Source organism: Musca autumnalis, unplaced genomic scaffold, assembly GCF_047663935.1.
Source record: "Musca autumnalis isolate F117 unplaced genomic scaffold, ASM4766393v1 scaffold_5, whole genome shotgun sequence".
Taxonomy (NCBI): Eukaryota; Metazoa; Arthropoda; class Insecta; order Diptera; family Muscidae; genus Musca; species Musca autumnalis.
The window spans coordinates 42,405,260-42,426,474 of NW_027412088.1; the positions used below are offsets into that span (position 1 = coordinate 42,405,260).

Here is a 21,215-nt window from a genome sequence, read left to right on the forward strand (position 1 = left end):
TAGGTGTTGTCAATGATTTGTACAATATTGAGGAATTTCGCAATTTGTTTTTGTTTTGTATGTTTGCAGCAAACGATGATATTTTTGGATTTGCAATTGCAATGCTTGAACACAACAAATAAATTGTTGGAACAAAAATAGATATTTTTTGAAATTTTGCCTGTTAAGGCGAAGATCATTTTTAATGATTTTTTTATTAATTTTCTCGTTTAGAGTTAAGCTTGATGATCGGAAATTATTTGCAAATAAATAATAATAAAAAAACAGGCCGAGCACGGCTGGGATTTGAACCCATGTCCTTGAAAACATATCAAAAAAATGTTGTCACGGCGTGTTAGCGTTCAAAGCCAAAACTCATAACTTCAAAGGCAACGCAAAAAAGCGTTTGTCGTGAAGAAAATTCATTTCAGCGGCCAAATATCCGCGTAAATGTATAAAACACATTTGCATTTGAAAAACGAAAAGTTCTAGGACAGAGAAGCCATTACATTGTCGATACGTCTGAAGATCTGCTTTACCACCAGTGAAACCAGGTAACGTAATTTGGTGACTATGTGGGTTCGAGTCCTTGGCTTTCCTTTTTCACTTGCAAATAATTTCCGATCATCAAGCGAGAAAATTAATAAAAAATAGATATTGTTGTTCCAACAAAAGCGAAAAATATTTTTTCTCTGCATGTCAATGTTCCAGGTTCCAGGGCTCTCATACCCAAAAATATTTATCCACCCAAAAAATGTCACCTCACAGTATTCTATGCTCAAAATAAATATGTGTATTTTTAATAGTTACAATAACATGTAAGTCTTTTTAAAGGGAAGGTCGTAATACTGTTTTCATTTTAATGCTTTTAACCGTACATTTTCGATTAGGGTTTCTGCTGGTTTTTCCATGGCGATGATGATTATATTTCTTCATGTCCTTAGTGACCATGATGTCCATGATGACTTTCGCCCTTATGATCATGATGGGCATGACCAATGTTATGAACGGTGGCTTCAAAACCGTTCTTCTTATCGGAAGAATATTTAACAATACGAGTTGTACCATCGGATTCTTTGAGAGAGTAACCGCCTACAATAAAATCAATAAAATAAGTAGAACAAACAAAAAATGGAATGAACAATTTAATATTACCCTTAACTTTGTCACCATCTCTGGATTCCCATTGTTCCTTAACATCACCAGTTTTTGAATCCTTAACGCCATATTTGAATTCATATTTAGGATGGCTATGATAATCATGACTATCGTCATGATGAGCATCTCCGTGGTGTTCAGCATGATGACCATGATGTTCAGCATGATGTCCGTGGTGTTCAGCATGATGACCGTGGTGTTCAGCATGATGACCGTCGTGTTCAACATGATGACCGTATCCATGACTTTCTACATGGCTTTCGGAATGATGACCGTGGTGTTCAACATGAGAATCATGTTCGGCATGATGACCTCCATGGTGGCTTTCATGTATGCCCTCGTGTTTAGTTACAACAGCATAACTGGTAGCCTTACCATGACCATGATCATGTTTGTGTGGCAAAGGTACGGCTTCAATAAGGATACATCCAAAAGCTAAAACAGCAACCAAGGATATTGAAGTACGCATTTTGTTTAATTTGATGCAAAGGAACTAAATGTTATTGGGTGTTTCAAGATCAATGGGCAACTGATATTGGTTTCAGATTTGTTTACTATTTTATACTTTGGCCTCTTACTAACTAGCAACGATTGTTAAATGGTATTTTTTATTACTTAGTTTTCTTATATTAAGTTAACATACACATATACATATGTGTATGTCACTATTTTGCCAATGCAATAATTGTCAAATATAAATGTTTAGGAATTTCCTTTATGGTTTCGAATAAATTAAAAAGGCAATTCAAAATCATTCATGCTGAGGTAAATAATATTTTTATTAATCGTCAGTAAGCAGTTTTGGTTTAAGGTTCTAGAACACTGATGCTCAGCAAGGTACTTTTTCTTGACAACTAAAAATATTTTCTATACTCATAATCCATGTACCTATGCATATACCGCTGTTAGTAAAGTATATGTATTCTTGCCAATGCTGACACAAAAATATTTTGGGCAGCCTGTGATATGAAAGTCATATTTTTCAATTCCAAAAAGATTAATTTCAATGGATTAAAGTGTCATGTTTTCGGTTAGTTGACAGTAGTTTTTCGACATTAAATTCCAAAGCAAAATTTAAAACCAAAACAAAATAATTAAACAGAATACTTTTCTAGATTTTATGGCTTATTCTTTGAAATATAAACCCAAACTAGGTATTTGCTGTTATGATGTTGGTTAGTTTTAGACTTAACCAATCTTTAATGTGTAGTGAAAGGCAAAAGGCATGCAAGTTGGTAATTTTGGTTGACCTTCAATACCTTGGTAATGACCTTGTTTCGCACAATCCCACATTAACACCTAAACCAGTCGAAGAAAATAACTCAGCTAATGCAAAATAGGTACTTAGAAAGTAGAATGCAAATTGTTTAATCATAACCATTTACTTGGTATAAATTCGGTAGAAAAACCTTACTGCATTATCAGTTTCCCATTGCAGTTGAGCATAACTTAGTTTTTGGCGAAAAAAATAACAATAGCAAAATGCGTTCCATAATATCCTCAATAGCCATTTTGATTATTTGTGGTACCATAATTGAAGCTGCACCTCATAAACATCACGATCATGGTCATGATCACGGTAAGGCTACCAGTTATGCTGTTGTAACTAAACATGAGGGCATACATGAAAGCTATCATGGACATAAGGAGAATCATGGACACGGCTACCACGCTGAACATCACGGTGTCGAACATCACGGTCATCATGATGAACATCACGGTATTGGTCATGAAGGTGGTCATGGTAAGGCTACCAGTTATGCTCACATAACTAAACACGAGGGTATACATGAAAGTCACCATGAACACGGCCATCACGATGAACATTACGGCTCCAACAAACATGGCGAATATCACCATGGTCATCATGATGAACATCACGGCAGTGGTCATGAAGATGGTCATGATTATCACAGCCATCCTAAATATGATTTCAAATATGGTGTCAAGGATTCAAAAACTGGCGATGTCAAGGAACAATGGGAATCCAGAGATGGTGATAAAGTAAAGGGTAATATTTCCTGTTCACAAATTTCTATATTTTCGTATAAAATTGTGTATTTTGTTTTTGCAGGCAGCTACTCTCTTAAGGAATCCGATGGCACAACTCGTGTCGTGAAATATTCTTCCGATAAAAAGAATGGATTTGAGGCTACTGTTCATCAAATTGGCCATGCCCACCATGATCATAAGGTAGAAAGTCATCATGGACATTATGATAAGCATAGTCATCATGGTCATTGAAAGTTCAGCAGCTATGTTGTTGTTAAAAGTCTTTACGTGATAATGAAATATGAACCTACCAAGAAATGAAATTGAGTCTACTGATATTTATTTGTACAGAAAAAATGTGATCTACTTTTTTAAACTATACGAAAGAAATTTAAAAGAAATAAAAAATAAAATAAATAAAATGTTGTTCTCACTGCTCTTTAACATTTGTTTTTTGGGCGCAAGTCCATACTTGCTGAGATAATGGCATTTTTATGAAACCCTTTCGGCCTCGACTCAAATGTCAGATTCGCACGAAAACATACGAATTGATTGATTGGGACGAAACTTTGCACATCGTAATTTTTACTTGTAAACATTTTCGTCCGATAATGCTTTACAAGATTCGACGTAGATAATCACGGCAAGAGCGTATCAATCAAATTAAATCTTTGTATGTCGATAAAGAGGATGTCCCTTCCCATCACTATGAAAAACTGGTTACATGAAAAAATGCTCTTGTGGATTGGTGCAAAGAAATTGTGAATATAAACAATCGCGGTGCTTCAAACGACATTTATAAGATCGTCACAGACGACGAATCTTTGATCAATGTTTAGGAAACAAGACAGGAATCGACCGCTTGGGTCTTCGAAAGCGAGCCAAATCTAACGAAAGCTGTTCATTAAAGAAGACCTTGGAAGCAAATGGTCGCCTGTTTCTTTGGCAAAACTGACCGTGTGACTATACGGCTTGGCTGAGTGTTAAATTACAATTTGTTTGTTGAAGTCTCCTGAGGAATTCGAAAAACGAACAAAATAAGACAAATCATTCTGCATGATGACAATGCGAGCTCTCATACATAGATTAGGACCAGCGCCTGTTTGACCGGACAGAACGTGGAATTGATAGGTCATGCTCCGTACATCTAATGACTTCATCTGATTCCAGCACATCAAGAAAAAATGGCGCGAAATGGATTTCGTCGCCAGTAGATGCTTTAAAAGCGTTCAAAACCATGTTTTGGTGGTGTCTCAATCAAGCCACTGTAAACAACCCAACACATGGTCGGTCGTATGTCAAACTGTCTTGAGTACACTTAGGCTAAAAACTGTCAAACTTTCAAAAAAACAAAAAAACAATGTCCAATGACTCCTGGCTGGCGTGGCCAGAAGGTTTTTTGTGTGTATATGAAGTTCCAAGAAAGTCTATATTACAAAACATCTTAGGGTATATCCTTAACAAAAGTTAAAAATTTTCGCTTGAGTACAGCTTAAGGGCTATTCAAGGAGCGTTTGAAAATGTTTACTGAAAGTGCATCCTGGGGTCTATTAACGGCGATATAATGTTTTGAAACGACCCAAGTATGTTTGGACGAAATTCATTTCAGACAGTTTGGAGTTAGCCATGTCCGTCCTTCAATCTCTCTGGCTGGTGCCCACGACAACTCTGGAACGGATTAACCGATTCGAACTAAATTTTCGTATTATTTTGCCCAAACTTAGTTTAAGTTCAAAGATGGGCCATATCGGTCCACTCATTCGGGGACCTCCCCCACAAAAATTCGGAATTTTTCTATAAAATGGTGTAAACGATAACTCTCGAAGGGAGCAATCGATTTACACATCGTAAAATTTCTACAGACATAAATGAGTTCCTAATATGGACTCTGTGGGTCTACTCCTTCAGATACCATCAAAACAAAATTTCCGAAAAGTGCAGTTTAAGAACTTTTGATTTTTAGTAACTTGTATTCGCTGCCCCCATTACGACGGTACAAGAAATAGGCAAGTCCATACTTCCAGAGAAAATGTAAAACACGATAACTCTCTAACGGATCAGCCGATTCGAACCAGAACTTGAGCTTCGTAATATTTTGTCCAAACATAGTTTATGTTCGAAGATGAGCCGTATCGGTCCACTCCTTCAGGTTTCTCCCCCACAAAAGTTCAAAACTTTTCGCTACATAGGGCGCACGATAACTGTCGAGGGTAGTAACCGATTTGGTCCATACTTGGCACGTTATAATATCTCTAAGAGACATAGGGTTCGAATATGGTCTATATATGTCCACCCTTTCGGGTACCTTCCACACAAAATTTCGAAAAAGTGCAGTTTAAGATCTCCTCTCGAATCTCTTTGATTTTTATTGTAACTATTTGTACTCGCTGTCCCCGTTACGACGGTACATGTTTATTCAGGGACAAGTCCATACTTCCTGAGAAAATGGTCCGAAAGCTGTAAAGAACCCCTATGGTACAATGTGTAGTGGCTGGAGCGCAAAATAACTCTCGAACGGATCAGCCAAATTTGATCTTCGTAATATTTTGTTCAATTGTAGTTTAACTTCGAAGATGGTCCATATAGGGCATCTCCGTAGGGTAAATATCTTATTGGTTGAACAAAATACAATTCAAGAAAATTCTTAGCAAATGTGATAATTACTTTCTCAAAATAATTTTTAACGAATACTACAATTTTTTATCGACGATTATAAATATGAACATTATTTTTATAGGCAAAAAATCAGTTAAAAATCAATCAGATTTTTTTTAAATATTTTGTCAAATGGTATAACTTTTCCCAGCAAAATTTTATGGAAGTGGTTCCATGAGATGCCATGATTTCACTGGATCTTTTGCATTGGTTCAAATGAAGTCGTGAAAGATCCGATCTTTTCATCAGCATTTGAACCCATTCAAAGGAAGTCGTGAAAGATCCGATCCTTTCATCGGCATTTGAACCCATTCCATCGATCCACTAGAGATGAATTTTGTGTTTTTATTTATACACATGTATATATATTTTTTTTTTTACTTATCTAAGATTTATTAAAGCTATGTAAGATTTATTACGCTAGGAAGTCCCAATCATTGAGCAAAAAATAGAGTTGGACTGCAATCTTTGGTATTATAAAATTTTCCTTGTCTGCTCTAGAGAGCCCTGCTCTACAAGTCGATTTGTAGATCCCTACATTTCCAAAATGTTCATAAAATAAAATTCACGAAATAGTAATTTGCAGTTAGAGTTCATGTCGAAATCTGTACTGGTGATGGGAACTGAAAAACCTTTTGTAAGATGAATCAATCAATCAGTTGCGGAGGAATTAAACTATGTTGCGAGTAGCGGCGGTGCTTAAACTGCAACAGCTGGACGGCCGAATGTCAAGTATCTCAATAAAGTTCTCAACCTATCGCTAGCCACACACATCGTTCCCGAAGTCTGGAAAATATACCAGCTACTGAAGCCCAGCAAGTATGCCAGCAAAGATAAATCGTGCAGACCAATTTCGCTTTAGTCGCCAGTAACAAAACCCCAGCATCAGAAATAACTGTCTAGTTGCCGATCAATAACATGAGATCCGCAAGCAGCACAACAACTGCGCTACACGCCGTCTCTACACATATTAGTCGAGGACTCAATCAAAGTAAGCCGTGCGATAGAACAGTGATAGTAACCCTTTGAGATTGTCAAGCACTCCACGCTGTTTCAGTTCATCGAGCAGACTACGCTCCGGCCAAGTTTCAAACGTTGGATAATAAATTATATGTTTGGACGCCTGTCGTGCGTAAAATTTAGGATCAAGATGTCCGAGAACCGTAGAGTGAAACTTGGAGTTGTCCGAGGTGATATTGCAGGAACTGTCTAACCTATAACGTATGCGGATGATTGTACGATCTTGGTGTCAGGTGCCTTCCCTGATGACATTTGTGAATGGCTAACTCATTTTTGTCTGATCTTACCACCCTTTTCCACGCGAGGAATATACAAATATCAGCCAATAAATCTACGGCCACTTTGTTCACCACCTGGGCGGCAGAGTTGAGAACAATAGAGTTGAATGTCATGGTCGCTGGGAGCAGAACCAGGATCAACATGCCTATCAAGCAGGTTTAAGAAGTATTCACATGAATGCAGGCGCAGATTCAATAAACAACGATCTATCGTCTGCCATTTATCTCAGCTGAGGAGCGTTAGCTGTCAGGACAAAGCAGAGTACATTTGGCTCAATACGCTCGGGATGGTACTGCCGTTTAAATTTCTATAGAGCAAGGTTTCGTGACATAAAAGATCTGCTCAGCATCAAATCTACTAACAAACTTCAATATGTAGCCACATTCATTAAGCAGAAAAATGAACATATAAACTACTGTTACAACAACAAACTGCAATTATAATTAAGTTATAGTTATTTCATAAATTGCTTTGAATAAATAAAAAAGCCATGAAAATCATATTTCAATAAAGTATTTTCCGAACAAGACGTGAAAAATTCATGCCAAAGGGTTGGTGAAAATGACATGCCAAAGATTAGTGAAAGTGCTATTCTTGGGAATTGGTTAAGATGCCATGCCAAAGAATTGTTGAAGATGCCATTCCATCGAGTTAGTAAAGATGACATGCTTAGGATCTGAAAATGAATTGCATCTTTTGAGGGTCACGCTCTTGTAAAAAGAATGAGTGAAGATGCTGAAAAAATGACATTCCATTTCACTTGCACCCATTCTTGAATAGCATCTTTGGCATCGAACATTTTGCTGGGTTGTTTCTGTATTTATTAAATGTCCATACACTAAGATATCGCTTTGCGTCGTAGATACGTTCCAAAAAAATACGACTCAAAGTAAGACAAGGCAAAGCGAATTAAGGTTTTCTATGGAAAGCCATGAAAAGTTCGGAGATATGTCCCAGTGTAAAAAAAAACACTATTTTTTCGTATGCACACAATTTTAGGCGGATAAATTACTTGAACAAATAGGAACTCTAAATGCTAAATTACAGCTATTTTGGTCTAATTCGGACAGAAAATGTAGGTGAAATCTGGCGGTACTGTTATATGTGGGCTATAACAAAACGTTTACCTATGTTCTTAATTTTTGGTGGAGAAGTTTCTATATCACTGGGAACACTAAATACCAATTCGGTCTGAAAATGTAGTTAAAAAGGTCAAAATACTTGGAATCGGGCGGTACCGTTACATGAGGACTATACTGAAACATGTACCGATGCAGCCCATCTTCGAACTTGATCTAAGCACAGACCAAGTACCCATGTTACAAATTCAGACCTCTATCTCACATCATTCGGAAGATAGCGTGATTACAACAAAGGGACGGGCAGAAAGGCGGACCTGGCTAAATCAGCTTATAAGGTCGCAAATGTGTTTCAAACGGAAAAACCAGGTTAATACACGCTTCATACTATGGTGGACGGTATAAAAGAATTAGACACTCAAACTTAAAACAACGCAACATCGAAAATCGAACGACGCATAGTGAAAATAGGTATTAACTAAGCAACGACGCAACTTCGAAAACAACGCAAAGTGAAACGACGCAAAGCAAGGTCTTGGTGTATTTGGATGGAAAATGGGCTTTTGTTACAAAACTGCGTCAAACATACTAAAACTTGGGTCGATTTGGACTTTCTTCAAACATAACATATGTTTGTAAGAAATGTTAGGATGTACAAAGTTTGGTTGTCACAGTGGGGCAATGGAGAGCACGCCCGCCTTGTACTCAGAAGGTCTGCGGTTCGATGCACAGTGGCTAATTTGACGAAAAACCTGGCCAAAACTCTAAAAATGAATGAATTTAGACCTTATCTTGAGTTCTTATGTTTTTCAGGTCGCTGGCTTCATTTTTCATAATTTTTATCCCTCAGACGGTCATTAAAGGGGTATTTTTGGTCCCTTCTCCAATTAAATGTTGTACAAGTTCCGATACAGGCGTATGGACTTGTAGGGGTTCTAAATCTACAGAGTAGTTTTAGAACCGAAATTAATTGTTGTCCAAAGACGAACAACAACAACACTTCAATGAATATAGACAACACAACAAGTATTCAGGCGATACTTACGTGTTGCTATTAGGAAACTGGTGGTGTAGGTTGGTTTAAATAAAACACTAGGTTAATTTATAGACGCAGGCGGTCTGAAACTTTCGTTTTATTTATAGTTATACTATTCTGCGGCAAAGATGCTGCTTCAAGTATTACAGATTGATGTGATTTGACATTCAGTGAGGTAAGTTTCTATGTGACATTTGATTTGCCGCCAATAAATGATTATTGTCGAGGTTGTCAATATCGATTACTCTAATTGATGATAACCCCTGAACCTCGACAAATGTAATCGTATCAGATCAAAAAAATTCTACAAATTTGTTCGCCATCAATTTTTACTATAGGTCCTAGAATACACCAAAATTCTATATCTTACATAAACTCCAGAAATATGGACAATTATAAACACATTTTAGGGTTAAGGGCGTACTTCATGTGGGTTTTGGCAAAATTGTCATACAAAGCATCATTTTAGAAGAACGGCGTCAAAGACAAAAATGTTCTCCGCTAAATTTCACTATAAGCCACCAAAGCACAGTCTCAATTCTGACATTAAAAATTATTTAGTCTTTTGGTAATGCTCCTCTTGAAAAACTGTTTCCTATTACCATCCCAGTGGTGTCATTGGAGACCTCTGTCCTATCACTAGGTACAGCAAGATTTTGTGACTTATAGGTCCTTCTTTTTATATCCTTTTGTATGAATGAATCCTTCAATGTATTTAATTTAATGTATCCTTTTCCACAACGACAAAATTAAATAAAACTCTTTTTCTTTATTGAATAGAAAAAATTTGTAATATTTTTTTAATTTTATTAAATATATAATTGGTAAATATAAACAAACATAATGTAGCATCATTAAAATAGTGAAAATAAAATTGTAATGTATATAAAAGTCTATATTGTTTGGCATATTATAAAAATAATAATACGCTGAAACAAATAAAATTAAAATTGTTGTAATAATAAAACTCATTATTAAAGCTAAGAGTTAGTCACGCCGAAAATAATAATAAAAACGAAAATAAAAGGTTCGTTTAAAACAATGTAAACATTAAGAAACATACGTTTTGTTCATTAAAGCATTTTCAAAAAATTTGTTGTTTTTCTTTTTTTCGAAAATTAATATATAATATATTTCTTTCGCTTACAAAAAATAATGGTTCGTTGTATTTGTATAAAATACAGTTTTTTTAATATAAATAATATTGTTTTTTGTTATAGCAAATTGTAAAGTATAAGTTATAATATAACAAATTGTGTGTGTGTGTTTGGAAACAAACAAAACTCACACACATAGTCGTACGTCAAAGTATGGTACAACTCGACTCTTGTCGACATCGACTGCGATTTAGACAAGAACGTGAGCCACCAATGTCATAGGTCGTCAAATCCGGATTACTTAGATACTGTTGGCTGGCAGCCCGACTACTATTATCGCCGAAACAAACGGCAAAACCGCTACTGCCGCCTCCACCACCGCCAACATAAGCGCCCAAGCCATTACCATTTAAATATAATGGGGAAAGGCGCAACAGTGTCTGTTGATGATGGGAAAATAGTGGCAGTATGGGAGTGGCTGCATTTGATACTTGCTGATGGTGGGCTAATTGATTATGCTGTTGTTGTTGCTGCTGCTGATGATGTTGTTGTATATGATGTTGTGGGAGATTGAGGGCAGGGTTTGGCAATATTATGGTGCTAATGCTGTGTTGGCCTCATATACCTTGAAGAAACCTTCGTAACTCCTCCTCGGTGTCGAATATCATAACGGGGAACGGTGATCCGGGTACAAATTCACCAGCCCATTTCACCTCAACACGATAATCGCCGGGCTCGGTGGGATCATACTGTTTGGAGAAAGAAAGAAAAAAATAGTTTGTGAGTAAACAAGTAAAACGGTTTTAAGTTCGACCGTGTCGAATTTTTTATACACAAATTCCTAGTTCAACTATTTTCCTTACGGTGTGGTTCGAAGCCTATAAAATACTAAAACAAGCAAAAGTGATAAAATGAGAAAGTGTTTTAGGTGAGTCCTCTAAAAATAAAGCGAACTTATATTGACAATTTTCTTAAAAAATGTTTTTCGGTCGGAAAAATACATCGACACCTTACAAAAAATGAGAACAATTAAATAATCGATAAGTTCGACTGGGCGCACTCTTATACCCTCTGAACAGAAATGGGACACTTTTTTATCCTGTCAACAATTTATGTGTAGATTTTTATGACCACAGATACCCAAATGCCTAAAGGAGGTCGGAAAATATATATAAATATGTCTTCAATAGGGCGGAGGGGATACATCAAAGCGTGGATCTATGTTGGCAATTTTTGATACATAGGTTTTGTGACCACTGGGAACCTCAAATTTCAGATTTCATATAGTTCGGTCAACAAACGTAGCTAAACTCCTCAAAACACCTTAAATCGGGAGGAACCGCTATGTGGGGATTATAACAAAACAGGGACCAATGAAAATTTTGTTTGGTGGAAAATTTTGTGACCCCTGAGAACCTCAAATGTGGAGTTACAGGTAGTTGGGTCAACAAAAGTAGCAACAAGTAAGAAAAGCGTTAAGTTCGGTCGGGCCGAACTTTTTATACCCTCCACCACAAATTTCAGCCATTTCGGTGGATTAATGTGGCCACAACCTTCAAAATACCGAAATTCGGAAGGTACCGTTCTATGGGGGCTATATGATGGCGTGGACCTATACCTACAAATTTCTGGGGGAAAGTTTTATACGCCTAAAGAAGACTAAATAACAAATTTCAGCTATCTCGGTGTGATAATGAGGCTAAAACGTTCAAAATATAGAAAATCGGGAGATATTGTATTATGGGGGCTATATCAACACGTGGACCTATATAAAGATTTTATGGTAGAAATGTTTCTTAGCCTCTGGAAACACAAAATAGGAAGTTACAACCGATTCTTTGGTCAAATGGGTCTAATACATTCAAAATATTTTAAAAAGACGCGTACTTTATAAGGGGCCTTATGTGGGGGCTATACGAAAACGTGGGCCTATATAACCCAACTTTGGTAGGAATGTTTTCTGGCCTCTAAAGACACAAAATACCAAATTACAACCAATTCTGTGGTCAAATCGGTCTAATACATTCAAAATATATTAAAATGACGCGTACTATATATGGGGCCTTATATGGTGGCTATACCAAAACGTTGACCTATATAACCCAACTTTGGTAGGAATATTTTTTGGCCTATGTAGACACAAAGTACCAAATTACAACCAATTCGGTCGTAAAATGGGCCAAATATCTTAAAAATTCCTTAAAACGACGACGCGTCACGCGTCATTTTGTATGGGGGCTATACGAAAGCGTGGACCTACATAGCCCGCTTTCAATACCAAAAGTCCTACGTACATATAATATATTTTCCCAAAGTTTCATCAACCTACGTCAATCCGTTCGGACGCTAGAGTGATTTCCACAGACGGACAGACGAACGGACATGGCTATATCGATGTAGAATTGCACGCTGATCAAGAATATATATACTTTGTGGGGTCTACAATGATTATTTCGAGTAGTTACAAAGGTAGTGACAAACTTAATATACCCCCATCCTATGGTGGAGGGTATAAAAAATGAGCTATTTTCCAAAATTGCGAAAAAATTCATTTTTAGAAGCTCGCCACGGCCACGCCTTCCAATATTTTGACCTTATTTTTTAAATTCCTTAGTTTTAATATGTTTACGTTCGAATCCAATATAGAAATTAACAATAGGTGACGATAAAAAATTTGCGCTGGCTGAGCAGATTGATAGCTCTACCAGAATTAGAGGAGCGTGTCACAGTTCGCCAGACATAACCATCGTGTCACCTGGTCTGACAAATGACGTTACCTGGCAACTCGTCATTTCCCTTGGATCAGACCATCTCCCCGTAATTGTCTCCATCAGCAGACCACCCGATTTCATCACCTCTGAACGCCGCACATTCGTCAATCATGGGAAAGCTGATTGGCCGAGTTTCAGAGAGTTCACCAATCACCGCTTAAGAGAATTGCCCAATCCTTATGATGTTCGGGTAGCGGAAAGGACGTTCCGAGACATCATCAGTGCTGCAGCCGCTCGCCATATACCTGCTGGTCGAATACCCGAAGTAATACCAAATTTCCCAGCAGAGGCGACGGGATTAGCATATGAGCGTGATGAGCTTCGTCGAACCAACCCCGACGACCCCAGAGTCAGGGAGCTGACACTGGAAGTTAACAGTTGCAACATTGGAGCCGGTATAAGTAAATTGTGGACAACGGTTAAGTAACTCTCGAACCCCGGAAGGAGGGATGACAGGGCGTCAGTCACGTTTGGCGACGTTACGTTGACTGACCCGAAGAGGTGTGCAAGTTACTTCAATCGACTGTTGTTCGAGCACCCCGAGAGTGACAGGGCGGAGAGAAGAGTGTTACGTCGCATTAGATCTCTTCCTGCTGAACCACCACAGTTTACAGTGTATGATGTTATGAATGCCATCAGGCCCAAAGCGTTGGGACCTGACGGAATTTCCATGGTAACATCTGGATGAGCCGGGAGTGGAATATCTCACTAAAGTTCTCAACCTATCGCTAGCCACCCTTATTGTTCCCGAAGTCTGGAAAATGGGCAGGGTGGTCCCGCTACTGAAGCCAGGCAAGGATGCCAGCAAAGGTGAATCGTACAGGCCGATTTCGCTGTTATCACCTGTATCGAAGACCCTTGAGGCCTTAGTCCTCCCCAGCATTAGAAATAGCTATCAAGTTGCCGATCATCAGTATGGATTCCGTAAGCAGCACAGCACGGCAACAGCGCTGCACGCCATCTCCACACATATTTGTCGAGGACTCAACCAGGAGCGGCCGTGTGATAGAACAGTGATGGTGGCGCTTGACTTATCAAAAGCCTTTGATACTGTCAAGCACTCCACGCTGTTCGAGGACATCGAGCAGGCAACCCTCCGGCCAAGTCTGAACTATATGTGTAGTCGCCAGTCGTATGTGGAATTCAGGAACAAGAAATCCTATCCCCGTAGAGTGAAACAGGGAGTTCCCCAAGGAGGGGTGATATCTCCGGAACTGTTTAACCTCTACCTCTCCTGTATTCCGCCCCCTCCAGACGGCATTGAGATCGTAACGTATGCGGATGATTGCACGATCCTGGCGTTGGGTACCTATCCTGATGACATCTGTGAGAGACTGAACAACTATTTAATCGATCTCACCACATTTTTCCATTCGAGGAATTTGCATATTTCCGCCACAAAATCAACAGCCACTCGGTTCACCACATGGACAGCGCAGTTTGGAAGAGAATTGAATGTCGTGGTCGACGGTAGCAGAATTCCGACCACAAACTGCCCCAAAATTTTAGGGGCACGTCGTGCGCGCACGCCACAGCTATCTGTGACAAACTGAAAAGTAGGAACAAGGTCCTCAAGTCCCTAGCCGGCAGCACTTGGGGTGCAGATAAAGAAACCTTGTTGACCGAATATAACACGATAGGTCGGTCTGTGGTAAGCTATGCGACGTCAGTCTGGTCCCCGAGATTATGTGATATGAATTGGAAAAAGATTCAAACTTGCCAGAATGCCGCCCTAAGAACAGCAACAGGATGCCTCCTCAAATCTTCAGTGGACCATCTACATGAGGAGGCAAAGATTCTTCCAGTAAAGCAACACAATGAGATGCTTTCCTTGCAGTACCTGCTTGGATGTTACCGCGTGAGCCATCCCAATCACCATCTTGTGGGTAGGCCCCACACATTCAGGCAGATCAGGAAGGATATCCATGCTCTAGAGGGAGATGTCCAACGATACAGGAGAGAATCCCTAGATCAACAAGCATATCAAGTAGGTTTAAATAGTATTCACACGGATGCAGTTGCCAAGGCCTTCGGTGATTATAGTGTGAATAAAGTCCTCGAAACACATCCCCCATCTATGGCAGCTGAGGAGCGTCAGCTGCCACGACTAACTAGAGTAGTTTTTGGCTCAACTACGCTCGGGACATTGCAGTCGTCTAAATTCTTATTGGGCGAAAATCGACCGCGCCGGTATGTGGCATGGGCCCGCACGACACAAAACACCTTTTCAACTGCCCAGCCTAACCTACTCATCTAACTCCAGTGGATCTGTGGTTACATCCCATCGAAGCAGCCACTTCCCTGGAACTGGAGATAGAGGTGGCTATACCAAAACATGGGCCTATGGTGAAAATTTTTGCTGGAGAAGTTTTTTTTTCCTCTGGAAACCTCAAATGTCAAATGACAATCAACAAATGTAGCCTAACTCCTTAAAACACCTGAAATCGGGATGTACCGGTATATGGGGGCTATACCAAAACATGGAGCTATGGTGACAATTTTTGGTGGAGAAGCTTAATTCCACATTACAATCAACAAATGTAGCTAAACTCCTCAAAACACCTAAAATCTGGAGGTACCGTTATATGGGGCTGGACCAAAACATGGACCTATATTTAATGCAGAAGTGTTGTGACCAATAGGATCCTCAAATGGCAAATTACAGCTAGTTCGATCAAAAAATGTTAGCTAAAACCCTCACAATCGGGATGTACCGTTATATGGGGCTATACCAAAAAATGGACTTATGGAGGTCTTGTTAGCGTAGGAACCTCAAATTGCAATTTGGACAAAATATTACGAAAGCCAAACGTTGGGCCTAATCGGCTGATGCGTTCGAAACTTACAGTCCGCTCTAGCTACTGATGTCGTAGGGGTTTTAAAGCTTTCGGGTCATTTTCTCAGGAACTATAGACTTGCCCGTGCAAAAACTTGTTCCGTCGTAATGATTACAACGAATACGAATTGCTAAAACAGAAATCAAAGGGATTCAAGATCGGCTCTTAAACTGCAGCTTTCGGAAATTTTGGAGAAAGGAGTTGACATATATAGTCCATATACCTAATCTATGTCTCGTAGAAACATTACGATGTGCACAGTATGGACCAACTCGGTTACTACCTTCGGGAGTTACCGTGCACACCATTTTGGCGAAAAACTTAGAACTTTTGTGAGGGAGATACCAGAAGGAGTGGACCGATTTTCTCAGGAAGTATGGACTTGCCCCTGATGAAACATGTACTGTCGTATAGGGGACAGCGAATACAAGTTGTTACAACAAAACAAAGCGATTGGAGAGTAGGCCATAAACTGAACTTTTCCGAAATTTTGTTTGGAGGTACCCGAAAGAGTGGACCGATTGAGTCCATATTGGAACCTCATTTAAGTCTGGTAGAAGTTTCACGGTTCATAAACTCCACTTTTCCGAAATTTCGGGTGGGAGCTATCCGAAGTAGTGGACCAATATAAAGCATATTTGAACCTAATCTATGTCTCGAAGAAACATTACGATGTGCAAAGCAGGGACCACACCGGCCACTGCCTTCCAGAGTTATTGTGCACACCATTTTAGTGAGAAGTTTTGAACATTTGTGGGGCAGGTACCAGAAGTAGTGGGCCGATATGACCTATCTTCGGACTTTAACTGTGTCTGGCCAAAATATTAAGAAGGCCAAATTTTGGACCTAATCGGTTGATCCGTTCGAAAATATCGTGCGCTACATATGGTGCCATATAGGGTTTGCCCCTGAAAAAACTTTTACTATTGTAATCGGGACAGAAAATATAAATTGTTGGAAAAAGAACCAAAGCGATTCCAGAGCAGGCCTTAAACTGCACTTTTCCGAAATTTTATTCTAGCCTCACCCATGTCTGGAAGAAGTTTACCCATATGCAAAGTGTGGAACAAATCGGTTACTCACTTTAAGAGTTATTGCGCGCACAATTTTTCCGAACATTTTCGAACGTTTGTGGGGGAGATACCCATACGAATGTGACCCATCTTCGAACTTACACTACGTTTGGACAACATATTACGAAAGTCGGATTTTATTATCAAATCTCTGGTACATACCTTGCATAAAATGGTTCTGTCCTTTTGTGATTCTCTTTGCATTTCTACACGGAAAGCTCCCTTGGGACCTCGTACACGTACAGTTAATTGGCCAGCACCAGCACCACGGGTATCGCAGATGAAACGGGATTGGAAGGTTGCTAGGACACCATGTTCTATGCCAGGACCATAGACACGTACCTGAAAGACAAAAAAATTATAATTTTTTTCCAAAACTATACCCTCCCCAAGTTCCCCTGACTTACCTTGCTTGCATCAGGAGCACCTGCAACTTTAAGGGCAAACGGTGAACCGGGTACATTTTGTCCACCATATTTTATGGTAAGTACATGCCGCCCCGGCTCTTGGGGTTTAATATTCAGTGTAAATGTGGCATCACCATGATCATAGAGTTCACAATACGCCACCTTGCGTGGACCTGCACAATGGGCCGTCAATTCACCAGGACCAGCACGGCGGGTATCAATCCATGATTTAATGTCTTTACCAACAATACCATGTCGTAGACCCTCCCCGGAACATATGACCTTTGAGGCATCCATAGAAGAACCAACAGCCACGGTTAGAGGACAACCTTTAACCAGGCGACCATTCCATTTGACAGATAATGTCAGGGGGCCCGATGAAGATTTCTGTGGGGTATACGAAGCCATCCAAATTGCTTCATTTGGTCGTGGTTGGGCCAAACTAACCGGTACAGAGGTGTTATCTTGATGTACAAGAATTACTTCAGGTCTACCTGCTGGAGCATCAGTGGCATCAATGGTGAAGTGGGCAGCTTCTCCTGCCTGGGCTGCAGCCAAACCTCGGCCTGTTAACACAACCTTATCGGCCGCCTGCTGGCCAGTGACAAAGGCACTGCGTGGACACTGAACTATGGTTAGACCACTCCAAGTTAATTCTAAATCATGTTCACCCGGCGTCATGTTATCGCCGCTAATATACAAACGCAATTTGCCATCTGGTAGCTTATCAACGGGTATTTCCACACCATCAATTGTACAGTTGAGTTCACCGGGTCCAGCATTCTCCACATCGAAAACAATACGTGCTGGTAATATCAAACGGCCCTCATGATCCAGCAGTGTACCCCAACCTCCAACTGGGCTAACTTTACCCGATTCCACACAAGAAATATGCCATGGGGAACCAGGCAAGTTGCCACGATTCGGACAACTGGCACGAATTTCATAGCGGCCCACTGTCAAAATCGTATAGGAAATGCGCCACTCATTATTGCCCAGTGATTTGATTTTCGGTTCAATGCGTTCACCAAATTCATCGGAACGTTCAATCTGGACATTAGGTTGGACGGGGCAATAGACAATAAATGAGGCCTCCTTGTTGCGATGACAAACCTCCAGACCATTGCCAGCAGCTCGTGTATCGGTTATAGCACCACTTGTTGAAGCTGTGAAGGTGTATGGGGAACTGGGCAAAGTTTCACCACCATACATCAAGGTAAGCTTGTAAGTACCCGGTTGGGTGGGTATAAACTCAACACTGTAGATACCCTCAGATTGTTCATTAATATGCACTGGAACATTTTGATTAGTTGGTGACACAGCAAAAGCTTCCAATTCTGCCAAACCAGCATTTTCGGTACGCACCGTAAATGCAATGGGACTGTGGAGGGCCATGGGAGCTTTGGGTAGACCTTGGACGGAAACCTTAGAAGTGTCAAAGGCTTCACAGGTAAAGGGGCTGCCAGGTAGGGGTTTGGATTGATGGAGAACCTCTGCAAGAAAAAAGAAGCATTCATTAAAACCCATTTTATGTTTAAAACAAAATTCTTACTTACCAATAATACATTGACCAGGCTTGTTAATGGTAAACTCTGCCTGCAAATGACCACTCTTGGTTTGATAACATCTCACGGGCAGGGCCTGGCCACCAGGACCCGATACCACCACATCGAATTCTCTTGCTGGCCTCTTTATGGTATCAATGGCAAAGGAGGTGGTCTTACCGACCCTAGCCTGATACAATCCCAGGCCACTAACGCTTATTTCCTTACCAGCTCCAGCTGGCAACACATTTATCTCCAATGGCTTCAAAGATATTGGTACATCATTGAAGAGAATGGTAATCTTGTGTGGAGCCACTCTGGTTGGATGATAGACAATTTCATAGACACCATTCTTGCTTGGTCCTCGTATGGTATGCGGAACCTCGGTAGCACCACACTTAACATAGGCCGACAAGTCTCCCTGGCCAGCCTCGTTAAGCGACACAGAAATGCTGGCTGGACGGTGACACAAAGCCTCTCCAACTTCGGTAATTTTCACCAATGATGGATCGAAAACGGTGAGAGTTCGGGTGCCAACATGTTGCCTTGTTTCACGATCAATGAAACGTATCAAATAGTTACCCGTCATGTGGGTACGGAATTCTGCTGTCTGCCTATTAATGGTATAGGGTACCGGCTTATGATCAGGACCCATAATTTCGGCAATTTGATCATCGGCGGGAAAATCAATCATGGCCAAGCTGCCAATTTGTATGGTTTGAGCTGTCTGTTGTATATCCACCTGGAAGGGACTGCCATCGACAGGCATTTCATTGAAGGTGATATTCACGTAATGGGGTTCGGTTGATTGCGGCACAAATGTCACATCATAAAGACCACGGGCACAGGCCACAACTTCGGCCTTGACAGTGCTGGTATCTGTTGACACAACCAGTTCCAAAGTACCCTCACCTGCTCCAGCAGCATCAACACTAAATGTCACAGGAATTCCCAATGCTGCGGGTCCATATTGCTGTTCCAAGCCACTGATGGTAACACGTGACACGTCAAAAACATTGCATGAAAATGGTGACCCATTGATGTGTTGATCCGAGGCAGTAACACTAATCAAGTGTCTGCCCACCACATTGGGTCGGAATGTGGCCGAATAAGAATCACCACCCTGATGCTGTACATGGGCGGGTACATTATCTCCTGAGGGTGATGTAACAAACACTTGCGGTTCTATACCCTCAAAACCATCCAAATCAAAAGTGTTATCCACCCTAATTGCAGCCTGCTTCAAAGCTTCGCCTGTGGCAATGGCTCTTGGTAGACTTATGGGAGCTGAACCAATGTGACAAGTAAATGGTGATCCAGGCACCGGATGGCCATTGAAACGTACCGACAAACTGTGAGCTGCAGCCTCCGTGGGTTTAAAATTAACCTTGAAACGGGCATTACCTTCTGATTGTACAAAATTTGGTACATTTTTACCATTAACTGCCACAATAATTTCCAAGTTACCAGCTCCAGCTTGACTGGCATTAATGCCAAAGCTCACACTTTTACCCACAACACCGGGACGTATATCGGTCACCACTACTTTCTCAGCAGAGTAGGCTTTCAACAAAAATGGACTTCCTTCGACGTGACCACCACCTGGCAACCGTACCTCCACCGAATGATCACCCACCTCAACGGGCTCAAATTTAACATTATAACCCACATGTATGGGATCAATCAAAACGGGAACACTGCGTCTTGCTGGACCCAGCACTTCAACAGTTGGTTTAGTATCGGACTCGACAACAAATTCAAACATACGACCCACACTAACTTTATCCATGGTTTCGGGAGATTGTATACGTGCAGCTGCCGATACACGACAAGTGAACGGCGATCCGGGTACATCTTGAGAATTGAAACGCAGCTCAACGGTATGATTTTGTGCTTCACGTGGTGTAAAACTAATTGCATATGTGTGTTGTCCCTGCGCCTGGGCTGATGTTGGTACACGACCGCCATTAACCGTCACTTCTAGGTTACCGGGACCAGCCTGAGATGTTTCCACAAGGAATGTTACTGGTTTGCCAACAGTACCATTGCTGACATTTTTCACCTTGATGGCATTGACATCATAAACCTGGAGAAGAGAAGAGCAAGAAAAGAATCTTAAATTAATAAATAACCACTAAAAAATCGTTAAGTTCGGCCGGCCGAACTTTTTTTACCCTCCAATCCGAATTATTCTGAAATAATATGGACTAACAAGTTTCCTTTCGTGCCCACAATTTTAGATGGAGAAGTTTTTTGGCCACGGATAGCCCCTAATGCCTAAATTAGGT

The 21,215-nt window shown here is 40.4% G+C and overlaps 2 protein-coding genes across 19 annotated transcripts in view; one reads left to right on the forward strand and one right to left on the reverse strand.

Moving 5' to 3' along the window:
- Positions 1–2,619: 2,619 nt before the first annotated feature.
- Positions 2,620–3,381, forward strand: LOC141386627 (uncharacterized). The gene is made up of 2 exons (XM_073955540.1): positions 2,620–3,148; positions 3,212–3,381. Exons 1-2 carry the CDS (start codon positions 2,620–2,622, stop codon positions 3,379–3,381), a joined length of 699 nt encoding a protein of 232 aa, XP_073811641.1.
- Positions 3,382–9,960: 6,579 nt separating this feature from the next.
- The window catches only part of jbug (filamin-type immunoglobulin domains fbug), a 250,789-nt gene continuing 239,534 nt past the window's right edge, over positions 9,961–21,215 (reverse strand). For all 18 annotated transcript variants that reach the window (XM_073989964.1, XM_073989955.1, XM_073989957.1 and 15 more), the window contains 4 exons: positions 18,940–21,013; positions 17,384–18,876; positions 17,139–17,318; positions 9,961–11,044 (listed from right to left, as the gene is read on the reverse strand). In XM_073989964.1, coding sequence (XP_073846065.1) covers positions 10,913–11,044; positions 17,139–17,318; positions 17,384–18,876; positions 18,940–21,013 — 3,879 coding nt within the window. In that variant the 3' untranslated portion in view covers positions 9,961–10,912. The remainder of the gene's footprint in view (positions 11,045–17,138; positions 17,319–17,383; positions 18,877–18,939; positions 21,014–21,215) is intronic.

Coding starts and splice junctions, on each gene's coding strand:
- LOC141386627 (XM_073955540.1), top strand. CDS start 2,620: ATGCGTTCCATAATATCCTCAATAGCCATTTTGATTATTTGTGGTACC. Junction 3,149..3,211: donor AGATGGTGATAAAGTAAAGG/GTAATATTTCCT, acceptor TTGTTTTTGCAG/GCAGCTACTCTCTTAAGGAA.